General features: G+C 54.9%; 1 protein-coding gene across 4 annotated transcripts in view; it reads right to left on the bottom strand.

Moving 5' to 3' along the window:
- Positions 1 to 18713, bottom strand: part of ATP2A3 (ATPase sarcoplasmic/endoplasmic reticulum Ca2+ transporting 3) — a 36472-nt gene extending 17759 nt beyond the window's left edge. For all 4 annotated transcript variants that reach the window (XM_042965721.1, XM_042965720.1, XM_042965724.1 and 1 more), the window contains exons 1-11: positions 18415 to 18713; positions 8535 to 8552; positions 8175 to 8257; positions 6556 to 6660; positions 6229 to 6367; positions 5857 to 5937; positions 5680 to 5765; positions 3628 to 4092; positions 1988 to 2076; positions 1710 to 1812; positions 317 to 448 (exon numbers count right to left, since the gene is read on the bottom strand). In XM_042965721.1, the coding sequence (XP_042821655.1) occupies positions 317 to 448; positions 1710 to 1812; positions 1988 to 2076; positions 3628 to 4092; positions 5680 to 5765; positions 5857 to 5937; positions 6229 to 6367; positions 6556 to 6660; positions 8175 to 8257; positions 8535 to 8552; positions 18415 to 18532 (1419 nt within the window). In that variant the 5' untranslated portion in view covers positions 18533 to 18713. The remainder of the gene's footprint in view (positions 1 to 316; positions 449 to 1709; positions 1813 to 1987; positions 2077 to 3627; positions 4093 to 5679; positions 5766 to 5856; positions 5938 to 6228; positions 6368 to 6555; positions 6661 to 8174; positions 8258 to 8534; positions 8553 to 18414) is intronic.
- Between the last annotated feature and the right edge of the window lie 1741 nt (positions 18714 to 20454).

Raw genomic sequence — 20454 nt, 5'->3', positions numbered from 1 at the left:
CTACGAAGAGCCTCCTGCTCCCTGTGGGATGGTGCCTATCCTCCTCTGAGCCTGGCATTGGAAGCCCCCATCTCCCTCTCCAGCCTGAGAAATGCCAAAAGGTTGCCCTTCCTGACCATGCTGTGTACGTCCCAACTCTGAATCCTCGCCCACACTCAGTCTTTTCCTCTCTTTTCTTCCTAGCGAAGTCTTACTAGCGTCTGAAGTCCCTTCTCCTCCCAGAAGCCTCCCAAGATTTCGCCTTCCTCTCTCCCTTCTCTAGATGCCCAGAAGCCCCCGCTATGAGGCCTGTGGCCAGAGCTCTCACTCTACTCACCGCATTGCAGGCACTGGCTCGTTCCACTCGGGACAGGGCCTGGAGGTTGGTGTCAAACACGTTCATTTTCTCCACCAGGCAAGTCAGGGCTGTCTCCGTGGCCTCTCCCACCTTCTCATATACGCCCTTAGCCTGGTGGGGCCCAGAGTACAGGGCGTGAAGAGCAGGAAAGCCTCCAGTGGACCCCCAAGCCTCACCTCCCACTCACTCCCTGACCCCTAGAGCTCCCTTGGCCAGTTACCTTAAACCTCCTTTGCATCAGGCCTCTGGACCCTTCCCAGCCCAGCTGACATGAGGTCTGGGTAGCATCCGACACTGATGCTTCCCTTCCCTTCTGACCCTTCCCTGACATCAGTGAACATGTGTTCTCCCGGCCGTCTACCTCATGCTCTGCATGCTCCCAGCCTCCTTCCCCAGATTCCTCTTTCTAAACCCTGCTGTCCGGTCCCTGCTTCTCCCCTCCCATCTTCTCTCCCTGAGGCCTCCTACGCTCCCTGCTGCCCCCATCTTTCATGTGCTTGACTTCCAGTGCCCAGCCTGGCAGTGACCTTTCCCCTGAACTCCAAGCTGCCTGTTGGACTTGGTTCCTTACTGACCCTCAGGCCACCTCCCCTTCCCCCTGTATTTGCCATTCCAGTGACATTCCCAGCCCGGACACCAACCAGGAGCTATCCTCCGACTCGTTCACCTAACCAGTCACCAAGTCCCAGGAGTTTCGTTCCTAATTCTCTCTCCAACCTATGCCTTCTCCCCTTTCCCTGAAGCCCCAGCCAGCAACTCTCCGACCTGGAGGACCACACAGGACTTCCTGAATCCAGTCTTGCCCTATCTGTTCCATCCTTCACATAGAAGCCTGATCTTTCGTAAATGCAGACCTGACCATTATCACTCTCCTGCTCAAAACCCTTTGGTGGCTCACTATTGTCCTCAGCTCGTTATGGGACCTGACTTGGTGTGGTCAAGTCCTTCCCTCAGGTAGGAGTGTCTTCCTGCATGTTCCATTCTACTGCTCCAGCTGCAGTCAAGGGCATTCAATGCCTGCATCACATCAGGCTGCTCCTGACCTATGGGCCTTTTTCGGGCTGTGCCTTCTACTTTAAACACCCTCCCTAGCCCTGCTCCCCTAATTTCTTCCTCTAGGCACCCTGGCACTACAGTCCCTTACATTACAGTCCCCCACAGTCCAAGAGCCCTAAGGCACTTAGGGCACTGGTTCTAAAGCCAGTCTGAGGAAGGAATGGCAGTGGGGCGTTGTGCAGGGGTGGCAGTGCCCCTGGGGTGTGGCACTCCAAAGGGTAAGGGACTGCCAATCCTGGGAGTTCTGAGACTCAGAGAAGCGTCTGTCCTGGGCACCTGGATACTAGGGAGGTCACGAAAGGGAGCTGGGGCCCACCTCATTGTAGTCCAGCGCTGAGTCGTTGCACAGGGCACAGATTGTCGCCAGCTCCACCAGCCCATCGAACTGCCCACAGCTCACGAGCTGCTCCGCCTGCCTCCTGTGGGGCTGGGTCTCAGTACCGGGGCATTTAGCCCGCCCCCTGGGAGGCGCACAGCTTCTTGATCCCGCCCCCAGGAAGCCTCGCCCACTGACGACTCTCGGAGCCGTCCGTCCGGTGTAACCCAGCTCACCAGGAAACCACGCCCACCCACTCTCCCTCGCCCAGCACTCACACTTCGCCCTCCGGGGCGTAAGTGGTGCCGGAGATGGTGAACTCGTGCAAACGGCAGGAGCTTGCTTCAGCTTCGGCTACCACGAACATCTGGGGAGCGGAGAAGCATGCTCAGGCAAGCCCTCACCTCTCTCCTCCTTGGGCAACCGGTCTGAATAAAGCCTGATACCAGGGTGGGGTTCTCTGGGCCCCCAGAAAAGCCACTGGCCTTCCCTCTTGCCAAGGTCTGAGATACAGTGTTAAGGGTAGGGTTCAGGCTGAGGCAGGGCCCCTGCTCTGGACCCCTGACGGGTTTATGGCTGGTTCTTCAATGTTCTGGAAGGAGCGGCAGAAAGCCTGGGTCCTTGCCCATTTTGTTATGCGATTCCTGGCTGAGAACCTGAGCATTAGTTTCTCCACCGGTAACACGAGAAGAGAGTGGGGTCACACTAGAGCTGCCCCTCTCTTCCCCTTGAAAGGATGAGTTCCTGGCCCCCCCGAGGGAGGAAACCCACGGCCTGCTCTGAGGCAGAGACCCTCCTGCCCAAAGGTGTTCCCAGAGAGTGTGCTCTTAGGCCTGCCGGGTCACCCGGCCCCTACCTGTGCACTTCAGGGTCAGGGGGTTCACCCCTCCCAGGGCAGCCCATTTTCTTGTCTGTCAGCCAGCTCTGCCAGGGAGAGCTCTTGCTTTCTGGAAACTGCTTTGCCGTACATTCCCAAGCCAATGGCCAGCTCAGCACCCAGGAGATGCTCACTAAATGCCCCTTCCTTTGAGCTCTCCTCCCTGCTCCTAGGGGGCAGCCCTCCAGCCAGCATAACTCTTGAGAAGTCGTTTCTCAGCTCCTTGTCCAGCATGTACGGCCTCTACAACTTCCCCATAGTGTGTTTTTCAAATCTTTATTTCAGTTAAGGAACCCTCTGTTCAAATGAAGTCCTACTAGAGATTTTAAAGGTCAGGGGCCTCAGGATATAAAGCTTGCTGGTGCCCCTTCCCCTGTGACAACCTCTGACGGGCTTCAAGTTCTCGGATACAGAGCCTGAGTTTCCCAGTGGGCAGATTATGGAGCAGAGGTGAGAGAAGGGGGATGGGAGAATCTGAGAGGGGTGGGAAGCCCACAACCTGCACCATTACCCCACCCACCCCTCTCCCCCATGGGCCTGCTGGAGTCTCAGCCAGAATCCCTGGAGCATGCAGGCAGCAGGCCCAGGATCTGGGACTGAGTGCCAGGAAATGAATAATTCCTGCCCCGGCCCTTCCCAGGTCACTGGAGCTGACATATCTGGTGACAGGCGTTGACTGCAGAGTCACAGTGGAGCAGGACAGAACCTGGCTCAGATGCCAAGGCTGTACTTGACCCCCTCCCGTGTCCTTTATGGTTGTCTACCAAAGCTTGCAAACCCAAACTGCAGGTGAAGAAACTGAGCTTCATAGGCAATGACCTGCCACAGTGATATGTGGGTCCTAGTGACACGTGTCCAGCCAGACTTAGCTGCTCTGCCCCGGGAAAACCTGGATCTGCTCCCCACCATGGGGCAGCCCACAGGCTCTCTCCTCCATCCGCTGCCAAAGAGCAGTCAAGGGGCAGCCCAAAGAGGGAATTCGGCCAGCTGAACGCCACACGGCAACACCGGTGGGGCCCCAAGCTGGCCGCAACCACTCACCCGGCAGACAGACATCTGATTGGTGGTGAGTGTGCCTGTCTTGTCGGAGCAGATGACCGAGGTGCAGCCCAGCGTCTCCACAGAGGGCAGACTCCGCACAATGGCATTCTTGCGTGCCATGCGCCGTGTGCCCAGAGCCAGGCATGTAGTGATAACAGCTGGGAGGCCCTCAGGGATGGCAGCCACAGCCAGAGCCACGGCAATCTTGAAGTAGTAGACGGCACCACGAAGCCAGGAGCCACCATGGGCTGGGTCAGCGAAGTGGCTGATGTTGATGACCCACACGGCCACACAGATCACAGAGATGGCACGGGACAGCTGCCGCCCGAACTCATCCAGCTTGTGCTGCAGCGGTGTCCGCTCTGGCTCCACTGCCGCCATCTGACTCCGGATCTTACCCAGCTCTGTGTGCAGGCCTGTGGCCACTGCCACCCCCAGTGCCTTGCCCGATGCGATGTTGGTACCCTGGCCAAGGGAGAGGTGAGAAGGGCTGCTTAGCACCCTGGTTAGGGCTGAGGACCCCTGACTCCTTCGGGCTGGCGTAAGGTGCTTATCCCCCTACTAGGCTTTTTGTCTCCGTGTCACTTAGTGCTCTCAGACTTATGCAGCTATGTAGCACCAAGCTATCGCTGTCATCTTGATGACAGTGTCAGCTCTATGAAGGCAAGGGCTTGGTTCAGCACCACGTCCCCAGTGACTAGCATGGGGAAGCACCAGGCCAATATTGACGATAGGATCAACCAGCACAGCACAACATCAATCCCCCAAAATGTGATTCATAAAAAGCCAATGTGGCCATGTAGGAGTGCCAAAGCTGACTGTGATCCTAGGTAAATAATCTGTAAATATTTACTGAAGAATCCAGAAAACAAGTTTACGTCCATCTACTCCCAGGGCCCTGGTAAAATCCTTAAGTCCTGATGTAAAGGCTAGCTAGCCTTGAGCCTCTGTGTCCTCTTTGATAAAATGGTCCCACAAAGGAGCTTCTCTGAGGGGGCTAATAACCCGGTACCCCTTCAGACAGGTGTCCTGGGCTGAGGCTGGAGAAAAGGTAGGTGCCAGTAGCAACCTCAGTTTCTTTTCTCTTGTCCTGAGCAATGCAGCTTCTACTCTCCCATCCCCCTGTCCCCACAGTTTGCAGGCCCTTCAGCTAAGGAAATGACCTGCAGTTAGCCAGAGCGTGCACCTCAGAAGGCTGCTTAGTGACAGCTGCTGATGCTGGAGCATGCCTTGTAAAGTCCCTCCCCACCTCAAAGCAGCTTGTCCAAGGCTTCCACGCATCTAGGCAGGCAGTTCTTAAGAACTCGGAGCAAATGTTGTGTTCTCCATTTCTGTTCACTTCTGGGGAAGTCTTCTAGCCCTATAACTTGGTGCCCTGGGACATGGCCAAATGGCCTGACCTATCGTGGCTTCTGTGTTCAGCTTCTGGCTGTTTCTGGGCGGCCTGTAACCTTCGCTGGTTAAGTACCTCTGAGGCCACAGGGCCATATCATTCCCACCATGGCTGAACCCACCACCCTCCCTGAAAAGAACCACCGGGCCCTGGCATCTTGCCTTAGGGGGTCAGTTTTCCCATCTGAGATATGAACTGTTTCTGCCATACTCCACCACTTTGGCAACCATCTTCTCTCTAGAGGCGTCTCCACTGGGAAAGTATAGGCTAGCTCTGTCCCTCTATAGATTAAGGCAGGGTAAAGCCTAGCAGGTAGGAGGAAAATCTCTGGACTCCGAGCGTCTGAGTTCACATCCCAGCTCTGCCATTCACTGGCTGTGTGACCTTGGGCAGTTTACTTACCCTCTCTATGCCTGTTTCCTTGCTGGAAAATGTGAAGAATAAGAGCACTCATTTCAAAAGCAGTGTGAGGAATAAATACACGTAAAGGGCTTAGAATAGTGCCAGGCACACAGCCTTCAGTAAACACAAGCTATCACTAATACCATAAATTTGTACATATTGTCAATAATCGATGAAGTTCTTTTTGTAGGGCTTTAACTGATTCATCTAAATGTTACTGTTTTTATTAGCAGTGTCCAGCCATCCCAGGGACTTACAGAGAATAGCATGTTCTTCTTGTCCTGGTTCACAGCTCTGGGATCCAGGATAGCATCTGTGTGTTTGGTCACAGACACGGATTCACCTGGTTGTGGAATCAGAAATGAGAAGCCTTATGTGAAGACACCCCCACCCCCTGACCTAGCCCCTGCTCAGCCCCAGCCTCCAGGCCTCACCTGTCAGGATGGACTGGTCCACTCTCAGAGTGGTGGACTTGATCTCGAGGAGGCGGAGGTCAGCGGGCACTTTGTCTCCCACTGTGGGGAGAGACTTGGCTGAGTGTGGCTTTAGGCACCACCCCCTAGCAAAGCCAGGAGAGCTGCCAGGAACCAAGGCTGGGGCTGAGAGGCAAGGGCCTGAGCTGTGATCCCTGAGATAGGTGCTGCTCCCTGGCCTACAGTCTCCATATCTGTCCGATGGGGTTTTGGCCAAAAAGCTTTGGAGGGATCCAGCAGCCACCCCGCTCTGTGTATACAGCCAGAAAGATGGGGACAAAGGGAGGGATGGGCTCGCCAGCATCACATAATGAAAAGAGGCCCCTAGTGTACCTGCTACTTCCACGATGTCTCCAGGGACGATGTCCCGGGCGCGGATCCTCTGCACGCCCTTGCGGTCCAAGCGGATCACCTTACCCATCTCAGGCTCATACTCTTTCAGGGCCTCAATGGCACTCTCAGCATTGCGTTCCTGCAGAATACGAGGCAGGTAGGTGGTCTGTCCCCACTGGCCCTACCTGGCTGACCCCTTGTAATGACACCCTTGGGGCCTGGGATACAGCTAGAAGCAGAAGGACCTGCAGCGGGACTCTAACACCAAGTGGCGGTCACATCCAGCAGCTGGGACACCCCAGGGTCCAGCCCACCTCTACCTCCCACCTGCCATACGCCCACGATGGCATTGGCCACGAGGATCAGCATGATGACCAGAGGCTCCACGAAGGCTGTTGTGGTCTCCTCGCCCTCCTCAAAACAGGCCAGGACCTATGGAGTGAGAGTTGGTGAGCTGGGGCTACGCTGTGTGCCGGGGTCTGCTCACCGTTTCCTTCACACCCCGGATCTCCTGTCTGCTCTCCTGTTTTGGGAGAGATCCCCCCAGGGCGCCCTGGGCTTGGAGAGGGCTGCTCTGAGGCTCTGGCTTAGAACACTCAGCTCTTGCAGTTAGTGACTGTCATGGCCCACATCCCACCCAGCCGACTTTCAGGACAAGGGGCGGTTATACAGCTGCCAGCCTGCCCAGCTGTGGTTCTCCAAGTGTGATGCCAGACTGGCAGCAGTAGCAGCATCTGGGAACTTGTTAGAAATGCAATTCTCAGGGTCCATCTCAGTTCCCCTGAGTCAGAAAGTCTGGGGTGAGGCCCCAACAGTCTATGTTTGAACAAACCCAGCTAATCCCATTGCGGACTAATGCCTGAAGTCCACTGGCCAGAGAAGCATAATTTCAGTCAGAGTCCAGGCCTGGAGGCAAAAGACCTGATTAAAGTCCCATTCCCACCTCTTGGCCCAAGTGGGTACTTGTTACTCCCCTCCACGGGTCTCAGTGTGTCCATCTGTACTATAGAGGAGTATCAGCACCCTTTTGGCTAAGCTGTTGTAGGCACCTGCATAGATAGGGTTTTTTTTCTCTGGAGGAGTCCTCAGTTTCTACAAGGACAGTTGCCAGGAAGGCCAGATACAGCTGGCTGGGCCCCCGCTGCCCCGCACTCCATGTTACCTACATGAGGTCTCCTCCCCAGGCCCTGCTGGGCACAGGGCCAAGAGCAGGAACTGTGTCCACTCCCAGGGGGCCATTTCCCTGCATTACCCTTGGGTTTCTGCTGCTCAGCCATCAGTGACAATCACCGTCCCCCCCCCTCCCCACAGCTCCACCCTGGGCCCCTGATCCTACAGGTCCAGGAGGGTTTCAGGCAGTAAAAATAGCGGAAGAGTAAAGGGAGAAGCAGCCACAGAGAAGCTGTAAGAGGTTAAGGTCCAAATTCTTCTGTGGGGCATTGGGAACCATGGAAAGGGCTCTCCACCACCAGGGATAATTTGGCAACATAGGGAGACTTTTTTTTTAATGTTTTATTTATTTATTTTGAGAGACAGCACATGTGTGCACTCATGCATGCGCATGAAGGGGGGAGGGGCAGAGAGAGAGAGAGAGAGAGAGAAAGAATCCCAAGCAGGCTCTGTCCTGTCAGCACAGAGCCCAATACAGGGCTTGATCCCATGAGCCTGTGACATCATGACTTGAGCTGAAACCAAGAGTCAGACGCTTAACCGAGCCACCTAGGTACCGCGAGAGACATCTGATTGTCACAACTGGGGAGTACCACTGGGGAGGCAGGCTTTGAGGCAAGCTGAAGTCTGAGCAAGGCAAGAGGTATGTAGGGGTCCAGGGATGCCCATGGCTAAGAAGACAGACCTGGGATTCAGAGCCTGGGCCTCTGAGCACTGCCCCAACCTGGCCTTCCCTTCCGGGAAGACTGATGCTGTGGGACAGGGGCCTTACTTACGAAGGAGACCAGGGCAGCCAACAGCAGGATGCGCACCAGGAGGTCTTCAAACTGCTCCAGCACCAGCTCCCACAGGGACTTCCCTGAGAACCGGAGTACTAGGTGAAGCCTGGATTCCTTACCAAGTGACTTGCCCCCATTCAGAGCTGGGACCGCCTCAGAGACCACCTGGCCCACTCCCTCCATACCACTTAAAGACTGAGAGCCTGAGGCCCTACAGGCACAGGTGGGTGATACCGGGGGGGGGGGGGGCTCGGCAAAGCCTCACTCTGTTGGGGAGAGGGAAGGCTACAACCTGACAGTGAATGGCCCAAGAATGTTGCCTGGTGGCCTTGCAGCCCACCCTGGCCCAAGCCTTACCTTCCTCAGTTGGGAGCTCTGTGGGATCCAGGCAGTCACAGGAGCCATGAGGAGACAAGAGATAATCGGGTTATGCAGTGGGGCCATGGAGGAGTCTCAGCAGTCCCTCCCCACTATGCCTACCCAGACCACCATGATGGTCGAGAGATATCCCCACAGCTCTCTGAGGTCACAGAATGGATGGTCTGAGCACAGAGGCTTCCATTGCTCCCCTCGCTTCACCCCACTCTGGTTGAGGAAGATCTGGTATGGCATGGTATGGCATGGCTCACCTTGGGACATGGGTCCTTCTAGACCCTCCTCCACTGCACAGAGAAACTGAGCAAACTGTTGAAGAGAAGGGACCCCAAAGGTCACCAGTGAGTTGATAGCTCCCCTACACTGCTCTTTCTCAGACGTCTGCCCAATCCTGTTCAATGTCCTCTATGGCCATGGCAAGGTAGCCCCTCCCTCAAATTTAAATGAATGAAAATTAAGTAAAATTTAAAATTTTACTTGATTTTAGCTCAGGCTACTTCTGACTTACCTGCTCCCCCGGGAGTACTTGGACAAGGTCTATAGCACAGCCAGCCTGCTGAGTCCCCCATACCTGGGGGTTCCCTTGGACACAACCTCAGCAGCCAGCACCCCAGGCACCCTGCCATGGTTAAGTTCCTAGAGGCCGAGTCTCACCTTGTCCCCCCCCCCCCCAAACCCTCCACTCTGGGCAAACTCCATGAAGATCCATCCCACACGCCTGGTCTGTGACCCGTAGAACAGTTTGAGGAGTGATGTTCCCAAACACCACCAGGACCTGCTGTCACTTTACAAGCTCTATTTTTATCTCCTCCATTTCCTGAAGGACCTTTTATTCCAGGGGAGCCGGCTGCCTCAATACCTGGAGTCTTTGAATCTTCCCAACAGCCTAAAGGGAGACAGGGCAGGAATGCTCACCCTGTTCCGCAGGTACAAGAACTGAGATCCAGAGTGGAAAAGCGGCTTGAACAAGGTCACAGAGCAAGTAGGTAAGTCTAGGGGAAGGGACAGGAGCTGGGACTCAAAGGGTGGAGTCCAATGGGCTTCTCCCTCCAAGGGCTGAAGCCAGGCTCTGTTGAGGCCTGAGGCTCCTCCCAGACTGAGCCTCCCTGAGCCCTGCTACTCATTGGCCTGTCTCTGGACTAGCAGCGCTGGCATCACCTGGGAGCTTGTCAACAACGCGGACTCTGAGGCTCTAACCTAGGCTGGCTCTCCCTTCCTCTTCTTCCTTCTTGGCACAGGTCCTTGTATCTGTCCACCTGTTTTGAGCTCGAATACCCGCAACCATTCTCCCTGTGGGAGGCCTCTCCCCAGACCACCTGTTCGGAGGATCTGGGGCATCCGGCAGCTGAACCATGGAGAGTATCAAGCAGCCCACTGGGATGCAGAAATCCAGGAGGGAAACACATAACCTAAAAATACATTTTCTGGTCCTATTTTAGGCAACGGCTGACATTTTCCGTGGAAAATATAATCTCCAGTGTCCTGCGTTGAGATTAAAATCAAACAGACTTTTTCCTTCTGATCTATTTAGCTGAAGTGAACAGGAAAGGCAGGGGGAGGGCCAGGCCTAGTTTTCTGGGCCAGTTCTCCAATCCAGCGGGGTCCTTTAGAGGTCATGTCTGCCATGCCCCAGCCTTGGCACAGAATATTTCCAACCTCATGGCACACCTCAGCCTGCTTCAGCTGTGCTCTACTCAGGAGACTCCCGAACCCCCTGCCTCTGTGGGGATGTTCAGGGTTCCTGACCAATGGGAGCTTATCCATAAGTCTCACTGAATCCCTCCTGCTGTCTCCCTAACCCCTCCCTCTGTCAGGCATGTAGCCCTTAGGCCACCATACTCCTTACGGCATTTTTTCTGGGCAGGGTCAAGGCCTGGGGTTGGGAAGCATTGTCACGGGGCACACGTACCAGCTCGAATTCCCCCCAAGCTGCCCTCTGCCTGCCTCAGTCACCTGTCAAGTTCTCCCCTTCTGCTCTCTGACCCAACATCCAACTGAGGATCCACTCTTTGGTGGCCGTTTGTTCTCCAAATGCTTCTGATTGTCCCCACCTTGCGGGCACATAGTATGCCTGCACTTTCTGGCCCTTGTGCAAGTTACAAAAAGAAGGATGCATGTTAGTTCTGGGCGGGGGCATTAAATTGGTGGCAGGAGACTCTCTATTTAGAAGGGTACTGTGTAGTGGAACTTTCTGTGATGATGGAAGCGTCCTCTAGCTGCACTGTCCCATACAGTAGCCACTAACCACATGTAGCTATTGAGCATTGGGAATGTGGCTAGTGTGGCTGAGTAGGTGAATTTTAAATTTCACTTAATTTTCATTCATTTACATTTAAACAGCCAAACAAGGCTAGTGGCTATAGCATTGGACAGTGAAGATCCGGAGCTCTTTGTCCTTCTGCTACAACAACCAGCAACCCGTGAGACGTGTCTGCTCTGTGAATCAGAATCACAGAGTACAGGAGACACAAAGCCCCCAGACGACCTGCCACTGACATACAGATCTACAGCGTGAGCAAGAAATGACCTGTACTGTTTTCAGCCACTGAGATATGGGGTTTGTTACTGCAGCATATCCTAGCTGATCCTGACTGATACCCCCTTCTCCCCAGACCTGGCCTCTACCACAAGGTTCCCCTTCTAACCTACCCACTGCCCTTGGGGGAGGCTCAGCCAGCCACGAGGTCACAGAAGATGCCCTGCCCGTCCCTGTACATGCAGTGCACATGCTTCTAGTTTTGCCTGAGCAGCTGGCTCCCTGTGGGATCCTGAGCCTCTTTGGAAGATGGGGTACCCACTCCCACCCTGAAGGGCTGCTGTCATTAACATTAGTAAGAACCACATTTACTGAGCACCTATTATGTACCAAGCAGTGCGCCAAGTGCTTTATGGGGTGGGTACTATATGCTGAGCATATAAGAAGGTACTCAACAGCAGAATAATTAGAGCAGAATTATTAGTCTTGGGCGTGCCAAATGCCATGCATCCTCTTGGGCATTAACTCTCTTGTGATGCTCAAACAACCTGAGAAGGAAGATACCATTATTATTCCCCTTTTACAGAGTAAATAACTGAAGCACGGAGAGGTTGAATGACTACTTTATGGTCATACAGCTGCGAAGTGGCAGCTTTAAACTTGGGTAGTCCAGGGGCGCCTGGGGGGCTCAGTCAGTTAAGCATCCGACTTGGGCTCAGGTCATGATCTCGCGGTCCATGAGTTCGAGCCCCACATCAGGCTCTGTGCTGACAGCTCAGAGCCTGGTGCCTGCTTCAGGTTCTGTGTCTCCCTCTCTCTCTGCCCCTCCCCTGCTCACGCTCTGTCTCTCTCTCTCAAAAATAAATAAGCAAAAGAATTTTAAACTCGGGTAGTCTGGCTCTTGACCACCTGCTCAGCACCTCCTGTGCTGACTCCTAAGCTGCTCTGCCTTCCCATCCCTGTTGCACTGCCTTCACTAGCCAAAGTCACCTGAAAAAACTTGGCATCCTATGTTCTGATTGTTAGGCTTGGTGCCCTGATTCCATCGGCTAGCTCACCCCTTCGTCGTGATCCCAGAGCCACTAGCCAAAATCGTCCCTGCCCACAAAGGCTCTGCTGTCCTCACAGGTGGTGTTTTGACGGTTACTAGGCTCCGTCTGCTCAGGCCTGGTCTACTTCAAATTCTAATCCTGCCAAGACCCCAGACAACCCTGGGGCTGTCCCTTCATGTGACCGGGTCCTAGGGCCACGGAGGGAACCCAGGGGCTAGGAAAGCACTGTCCCAGCCTCTCCCCAGGCATCTCTGGAAGATGCTGGTTCCCCCTTGCTATCCTCAGGCTGCATGTGGAGGGGGTGGTGCGCTGAGCCCTCAACAGTGTCAGATGCTCCATTTGTTAAATGGGGAGAATGCCCCAGCCCTGCCCACCTCTTGGTGCCATTCAGCAGGCTGCAGCCAAAGACAGTAACAGGAAGTGCTATTCCCTTCCGCATCCCAGCTGGGCCAGCCCGGTGGCATGCAGTCCCCCATTATTCTTCTGAAATAGTGTACGTGGTGGACTCTCCCAGCCAACCCCTTCCCTAGGTCACTACTGTCAGTGAGCTGGCCCACGCCCCCAGATGCCCAATGTGGGGCTGGCCTGAAGGGGCCTGGAAGTTAGCCTGTGGGCCCTGGAGGACAAAAGGGAGTATATGATCAGAGAAGCTTCATGGCTTGGGGCAAGGAGTCTGGTCCAGAGGGCTAAGTTCAAGTCATGCTCTATCTCTTGATAGTTCTTTGGCTATGGACAAGTCAATTAACCCCCTCTGTGCCTCAGTTTCCCCATCTGCAAAATGGGGATGATAGTAACCACTTCTGAAGTCACTGTGAAGATTAAACAACACGCACGGCACATGGTAAATGCTCAGTAAATATTAGCTATAATATTGGTTATTAAAACGTAAGCTCCATGCCAGTAGTAATTTGTCAAGTGCAGTGTCTTCAGCACCTAGAGCAGTGCCTGGCACATAGAAGGTGCTCGATAAAGATTTGGAAATGAGTGAATGACCCTGCCTCTGTCCTGCTCACAGACCAATAGTGGCTCCCCTTGGCCTGAGGAATAAAGACTGACCTTAGCATGGCCTTCAGGGCCTTCCTGGATCTGCCCCAAGCTGACCTTTCAGAACCTCCTATATCCTGGACATCTGCCAGCCAAGTGAGATGCCTTAGAATTGCCACTACCTTCCCTGGTTTTGCTAAAGCTTCTTCCCCTCCAAAGTTTTGCTTGGGCCATTCTTTCTGTGCAGAGTACCTTTCCGCAGCTCCTCATCTAAACCCCAGCCTTCCAGGAAGCCTTCTTGGAAAAGCCCGTCCACCCATCCCTCTGCTCTTCTCTTACTAGTCATCAGTATTGCGGTCACCCCCACCTGATGGGAGCCCTTCCAGGGCGGGGAGGGAATGAGTCACCCCTGGGTCCATAAAGAGCCTCACAGAATTGTTTACTCAGTCGCCCCATTGTTCAGGTCAAGGCCCTGGGCCCACAGCCTGGAGCCCAGGAGAAGTGGGGTATACGGCCAAGGCTACCCCAGGCTGCATGCATCACCTGCTCCCCTGATCTTCCCTCTTGACTCCTTTTTCTCATCTCAAAACATTGGAAACTGGTATTTCAACTTCTAAATTGTTGATTCCAGCCTGGAGAGGCAAGAGCTCACCAAGGTCTTCCTCAAAAGTAAGTTTACAGGGCAATTATCACTTGCAGAATCAGGGAGACGCCTTCACTGGGCAGACCGCACCCAGTTCACCTGGCCCTGTCCGGGTCTCTAGGACCTATCTAGAGTGGACAACATGGTCCTGCTCTCCAGGGGGCCTTGGGAAGCAGCTCCCCAAATGCAGAGGCCTACAGACTACCTGGCTGATCTGGCAGTAGAAAACCCTGGCAAAGGGTCTGCTTAACATCTATATGCCAGCATGGTGTGGACAGACTCAGTCCTGCCTCAGGGAGCTCCTGGTGTGAGGGGATGCTGTTCCTGGGGTGGGGGCGGGGGAGTGCCAAGGCTGCCCAAGAGGGCCAGTGGGCATGAAATCTAGGGTGGACCTAAGAGACCTGGAACTTCCCATGCCTGTAGGGAAACCACACTTTCCTCAGATCCAAGAATCGTTTCATATCCTGCAAGGCCTTCAGGGGAATCTCAGGATCCCACGTCTGCACTGAAGAGGGCACTGAGGCCAAGGAAGGACAAGTCTTCCTGAGGCCACCCAGCAAGGTGGACCACTCAGACCTCACCCCCTCCTCCTGCCTGGCCCCACACCCCTTGGCCAAGTTTCCTACGGCCACACACATGGGTTTCCTGAGTTCCAGCAGCCAACTGGGGCCCGGGCTGAAGGCAGGAGATAAGGTCACAGCCCAGAAACGACTGGCAATAATCTAAATCTAGCCACCCCTCCCACCTGCAGCTCTGGGGCCGTTGTATCCAGTGTACAGATGGAAGGCTCCAGTTCCTGTTAGAGCCCTTTCCCTAGCTCCCTTGAACAGGAACCACCCCAGACCTTCTGGGATCTTGCCTGACTTCCAAATCACTGGGCTCTCCAGGGCCCTCAGGTGTTGGCCTGCTTGGTAGGACATGCCCAACACAGTCCTGCCTCTTGCCTTGGCTCACATCCAGCAAAGGTGATGGGCAGCCCATTCACGGACACAAGAAAATCAAATGGCTCCAAAATACATGGAAAAATGCCCAACATGACTGGTAACCAGAGAAATGCAAAGTAAAACTATGAGAGGACACTTTTCCATCAGATTGGCACAGATCAAAATGTCTGGTGATGCATGGCAATGGTGCAGGGGTGACGAAACAGGCAGGTCAACAGGTGCAACTTTATGGAGAACAATTCAGCAATAGCTGTCAAAATGTAAAGTACACATGCTGTTTTGCCCAGCAACTCCACTTCTAGGAATTTATCCTTTGGCAATATTGACAAGTGTGTGAAGTGATGTGGGGACAAGAATATGCCTTGTGACATGTGACAGGAGAGGCTATGAACAATCTGAGTGCCCTCCAAAAGCCAGGTGAAGAAATACCAGAAGAGCCACATGAAACCCTGCATAGCTACTAGGAAGCCCCAGGATGCTCCACAAGGCACCATCTCCAAGAGTGATTATCACGTGGAAAGCAGGGGCAGAACAGCACTCACGATCCACTGCCTTTCGTGTGAAAAAGTTCATAAGGATCCAAAGGAGTATGTACACAGCATACCTTGGGAAGGAGACACAAGACCCTAGGAATACTGGGTGGCTGGACAGGTCTGGGGAGACTTTACTGTACCTTTTAACCCTTTGAATGTTGTACTGTGTGTACATTTTTATTCAAAAAATAAACTGAAAGGATGTAGAAAGCCCCCCAAAGAAATGGAGTCCTGGGCACCTCTGGGACCTGCTGGGAAGGGCACACTCTCGAGAGGTGCTGGGCCAGGGGCCTCCTGTGCACTCCCCTGTTGGGGTTTCAGAGGACACATCTGTTCACTGGGGTTGGGAGAGGCTGTGTTCTGTGTGTATGGGGCATTCCCAGCTGGCAGACTCACAGCACTGCTGAGGCCCCATCCCCCAGCTCTGAGGAGGGAGGAGTTAGAGAAGGTAGGAGGACAGGATCCCCAGCCCCTGCTTTCCAGCCTCCCTTCCTCTCTCTACCAGCAGAATTTGCAAACTTCAGGACTTAAGCAAATGACTTCCTTGTGGTTTCCAGCACTAACGACCTTGCAGGTGCACAGACTCCTGGGGCGGGGGAAGTCACTTGTCCCTGGGGTGTTCCCCTCCACCTGTAGGTCTAGCCCACCCCACCACCCAGCTGGCCCAGATCCTGGCCCAGACTCTTCTACTACCAGGAGGGATGGCTTGGTGCACACAAACACTCGCAAGCAACTCCAAGACGTGGATCCTATTATGGCCTCACGAAGAAACCAAGGCACAGAGAGGAAAAGTGGCTTATCCAGGATTGCACAGCTGTGAATGGGGCAGAGCTAAGGTTCAAAATTCTGTCAGCCCAATCCCAGACACGAGTAGACACCACTCCAGGTTACCCAAGAGGGAAAGACCCCCCCAGTGCCCACAGAGACTGCAGAACACAGATGACTCCTCCTCAGCTGGGGCTGGTTGGAGAGAGCATGATGCAGGAAGGGGCAGCTGGCTCCCCTCTCCTAACCTGAGGACTTCCAGAGTCCCGGAATGCTTCCTGAAGAAGAAGCTAATCAGTGATCTGAGGGATCTCTAGGGCCCTATGAGGGCTGGGGGCATTGCTGGGAGAGCTCCTGCCTAATAGACCCACCTCCTAGCACAGCCACCATCAGGGCCCAAGGCCTGTAGAACCAGTGACTCCCTTCTACAGACAGAAAAAGGGAGGCTAGAGAGGGACAGGTATCCAGGACCGGCTCCACCAAATATTATCTGACCTTGGGCAAGTTGTCTAACCTTCTGGTGACTCAGTTACCTCCTCTGCAAAATGGGAATGACAACAGCTGTTTTCACAGAATTGTTTTGGGGAAGAAATAAGAGATGAAAAGTGCTAATAGTGCCTGGCACATAGTAGGTGCTCAGTGAACATTACCTTTTATTATTACCACTATCAAAGCACAAGGGAACCAGGGACCCCATCAGTGCCCCCCCCCCAACTTTTCCTACTTACCACCCCCCAAAAGCACATCCACCTCTTTGTGGACCTACACACCACATCAACATCCTTATCTATCACTTCACACAGATGCTTAGTGGACTGGTCACCCCCAAAGCCCCTCACTAAACAAAATAATATGGGGGAGAACTAAGGCTCCCTCCTTCTTAAGCAGCCTCTCCTCTCCTGGATCAATGAACACATGGGAGCCAGAAAGAAGAGGGATGTAGGCTAGGGTCACACAGGGCTTCTGGAGGCAGAACCAAGGGCTAGGTCTCCAGTTTTCCTTGGGAATCAGGACTCCCAAGCTGGAGGCCACAGGGCACAAAAGAGGCTGTGAAACCCCAGACCTGCTGCCCTGACCCCCATCCCCACCCCCACCCTAGGGTTGGGGGAAAAGTCCTGCTGCCCTGTCCTCTTGCAGCAATGACACCCTCCCTGCCAAGTCACTAATGGAGGATATTAAATAATATTTATCTCCCTAGTTCCTCCCACAGCTCAACTAAATATAGCAACTAATTTTTTTGGAAAAGGATTTCTGCTCCAGAAAGATAATATTTATATAAGAGGTGGTTTTCATAAGCCAATACAAAACCCAAAGCTCCCTTTCTGACAGCTCTTTGTAATTTTCAAGCCATCCCTGAGCAGTAAGACACTCAGGCCAGAGCACCTTCCCCTCTGGCTGGCCGGGATCCCTGAAAGGGTGAGGCCCCAAGTCCTAAAACAAAGTGGGTCCAGGTTGCACTTGGGGGTGGGGTGGGGGTATATTTCCATCTGGATCCCCAAAATTGTGCACAGTACCCTCGGGGTGAATGAAGAGGGTGGCAAGTCCTGACTGGAAGTGACTTGAGGAGGGGACCCCTCCATCTTCCACCTGTGTGCCTGGGCCACATCTGGGTAGTACCTGGTATTTGTGCCTTTTGGCAGATGGAGAATCCCAAACTCCTTAGAAGATAAGAAGAAATGATACCACTTCCACCCAAACAGCAACAGCATAAACGCTCCCTCCCTGCCCAGCGGCAGTCAGGTGCTGCTCCCGGTCACAGTCATGGTCACGGTCACGCAGGAGGGAAAGGCCTATCCTGGCAACTCACTGAGCGAGGCCTTGAATCTGCCACCCCCAGGGAGGTAGGTCTCCCGCCTAAGCAGTTCAAAGCCCCCACCGACTCCCTCCCGCCAGCCACATCCGCCTTGGGTTGCAGAAAGAGGAAGACCTGAAGGTGGGGGGTGGGGGCACCAAGGCTGCCAGCTGACAAATTGCACCTTCTGGGTGTTTATTGAGCCCTCAGGGGAGACCCTCTGGGCCAGCTGGGAGGCTGGGTCTTAGAGTCCCTGTTGGTCCCTGGTCAGCTGAGGTCGGCGAATGCCTTTGCACAATGGGGGCAGGTTGCAGTGCAGGACCGGAACCCAGCGCTGACCGCGGATGGGGGTGGATTAAAGCTTGCGGGAGTAGATGGGGTGGGGAGTGGATGTGGAAAGGCTGTAAGGTCCGGACAGATCCCTGGGCCTGGGGAAGGGGAGCCAGGGGTCAGGTCTCTAAACCCGGAACCCGCCCTGCACCCCCATGCGAAGGTGGCCGCGCAGCCCGTCCGAGTGCCCCAAGAGCATCTGCAGAAGTTTCTGGAGCCCTCGCTTCCGGCCCGCCTGCGGTAACCGAGGGTTGGAACCGGAGAGGTCCGCTCCCCTTTGCGGCGCAGGGGAGTAAACTGAAACTGCGGGTCCCCGCTTCCCTGGCCAGGCCGACGCTCTCACCGTTGGGGCCGTAGCGCTCTCGCGCGCTAGTCACCTGCTCTGGCCTCAGGCCGCCCTCGACCGTCACCGAGAAGCGGCGCAGCACGTCGGCTGCCGAGAGCAGGTGCGCCGCCTCCATGCCGCCCGCCTCGTTTTCTGCGCGGTCTGCACCGTCCAGTCCGCCGCCTCTTCGCGGGGCTACTGCGCTGGGCGCCGGGAGCTCCCGCCCAGGAGAGCGGCGCGCGAGGTCATGTCCGCGCCGGGACCTTTCCCGACGGCAGTGGCTGCAGCGGCGGCGGAGGCCCGCGCCAGGATGCAGCGCCCCGGGCTCCCTCCCCGGGGCGGGGCGGCGTGGAGCCCGCCCCCGCACTCACACCCCTTCCGGCAGCCCTAGGAGCCCGCTGCCTCCCCGCCCCGCCCCCGCAGCGCCCCGGGGCGCAGAGGCTGGGCCGCCAGCCCATTCTGCGGAAGGGGGAACTGAGGCCTCCTGCGGGGAGCGCGCCTAGCGTGTCCGGGAGGGGCCGCAGCCCCTGTCCTCGGGGCTCTGGGCGCCACCAAAGGCCGAGAGCTGCGGCGGGCTGCGGAGCACGATTCTCAGGGCTGTCCTCTTTTGAGCCTTCCTGGGTCCTGGGGGGTTGCAAAACCGAGGTGTCCATAGAATGGCTTCCTATCCCCGAACTTGAATATGCAAAGGAGGACCTTGGGTCTAGAGAGAACCCAAAAGCCTGTGAATAAGCGCAACTACTGCGGAGATTACTTGATGTTTTCTTCTTTTGATGTCTGTGCTTTCTTTATCTCTTCCAAATGGTCAGCGATGCATGGTTATTCCTCATACAACCGAACCTCTAACAATGAACCAGTGTATGAGAAAGAAAATCAGTCTCATTACCTTAGACTCACAGTCTTACCCCAGCAGGAAATGTATCTGCCAAGGTGGGGGTGGGGCTCCCTAGAGGCCTGAGGGGCTGGGGTAGAGGCCTCTGGCCAGGGTCCCAGGGAGAGTGACCCTGAGTCAGGGATGGGGAGGGACCTGGGAACCCCCACTCCAGCGCTCCCTGAGTTCCAGCCTCTCTAAGGGGTGCCAAGAGAAGGAGTTGCAGGTCAGGGAATCGAGCTGTGGGAAGGCAGAAACCACTCACCCCATCAAAAGAAGGAGCAGAGAGCAGTCTACTCCAGGCACCCCCTTCAGCTTAAGAGCCATCCAGTCTCATCCATCTGCCCTCTTACGCCCCACCCCCTCCCAAGCTGGCCTCTGCTGTCTTCAGCCTCTGGGATCCACCTTGGCTGCACAAGGTCATAGATTCCAGATTGAGCCCACCCAGCCAGCTGTTCAAACCCTAAACCCTACAGTGAGTTCCTGTGCAGCCAGAAAGCCTTTCCAGATACTGCAACTGCACACACAAGCCCAAGTTTTCAGCCTGGCCCTGGTTGCTGACCCCTATCCGACCGTGTGTACCCCCCCAGCTCCTGATCTCTCCCTGCCAGGATAGAATGTGGTCCTCCTCCTCTGTCTGATCTTCACTATGCCTCCTTAAGCATTGAGACACTCAGTGAGTGTATGCTTTATCTGCACTTGGACAAACAGCTGGTGGCCAAAGTGACATGGTCACAGGCATGCTGTCCAAAGGGCAGGTCTATCCTCCCCACCTCCCAGCTGCCGGGTACTGAGAACTTCGGTCCTGGCATCTGGGCCCAGCTCTTTCGAACTCTCTCACAGGATAGATGGTTGGCAGAATTTACCGCCTCTCTGGCAACAGACATGCCTACCTCACTTCACCTGAGGAGACCAGGCTGGAGCATGGGGGAAAGGTAGGTCTTCCTTAGAAGGACTCAGACACATGAAAAAAAAAGGGTGTTGCAGTCAGAAAAAAACAGCCAGTGTTGAAGGTGGGACACCTCAGCTGTCTGCCAGGGGTAGTGATTCAATCCTTCAGCATGGCTGGATCATAAGGAGCATGAGCACCAGGATTAGGAAGGTAGGTCAGAGAGACAGGGCTATGATGCTGAGAACCTTGATTGTCCATATAATGGCCTGGATTTTGGACTGAAGGCTTTTTAAGC

Source organism: Panthera tigris, chromosome E1, assembly GCF_018350195.1.
Source record: "Panthera tigris isolate Pti1 chromosome E1, P.tigris_Pti1_mat1.1, whole genome shotgun sequence".
NCBI lineage: Eukaryota > Metazoa > Chordata > Mammalia > Carnivora > Felidae > Panthera > Panthera tigris.
Note: the sequence above shows the minus strand (reverse complement) of the source record. Positions and strands in the feature narration are given on the sequence as shown.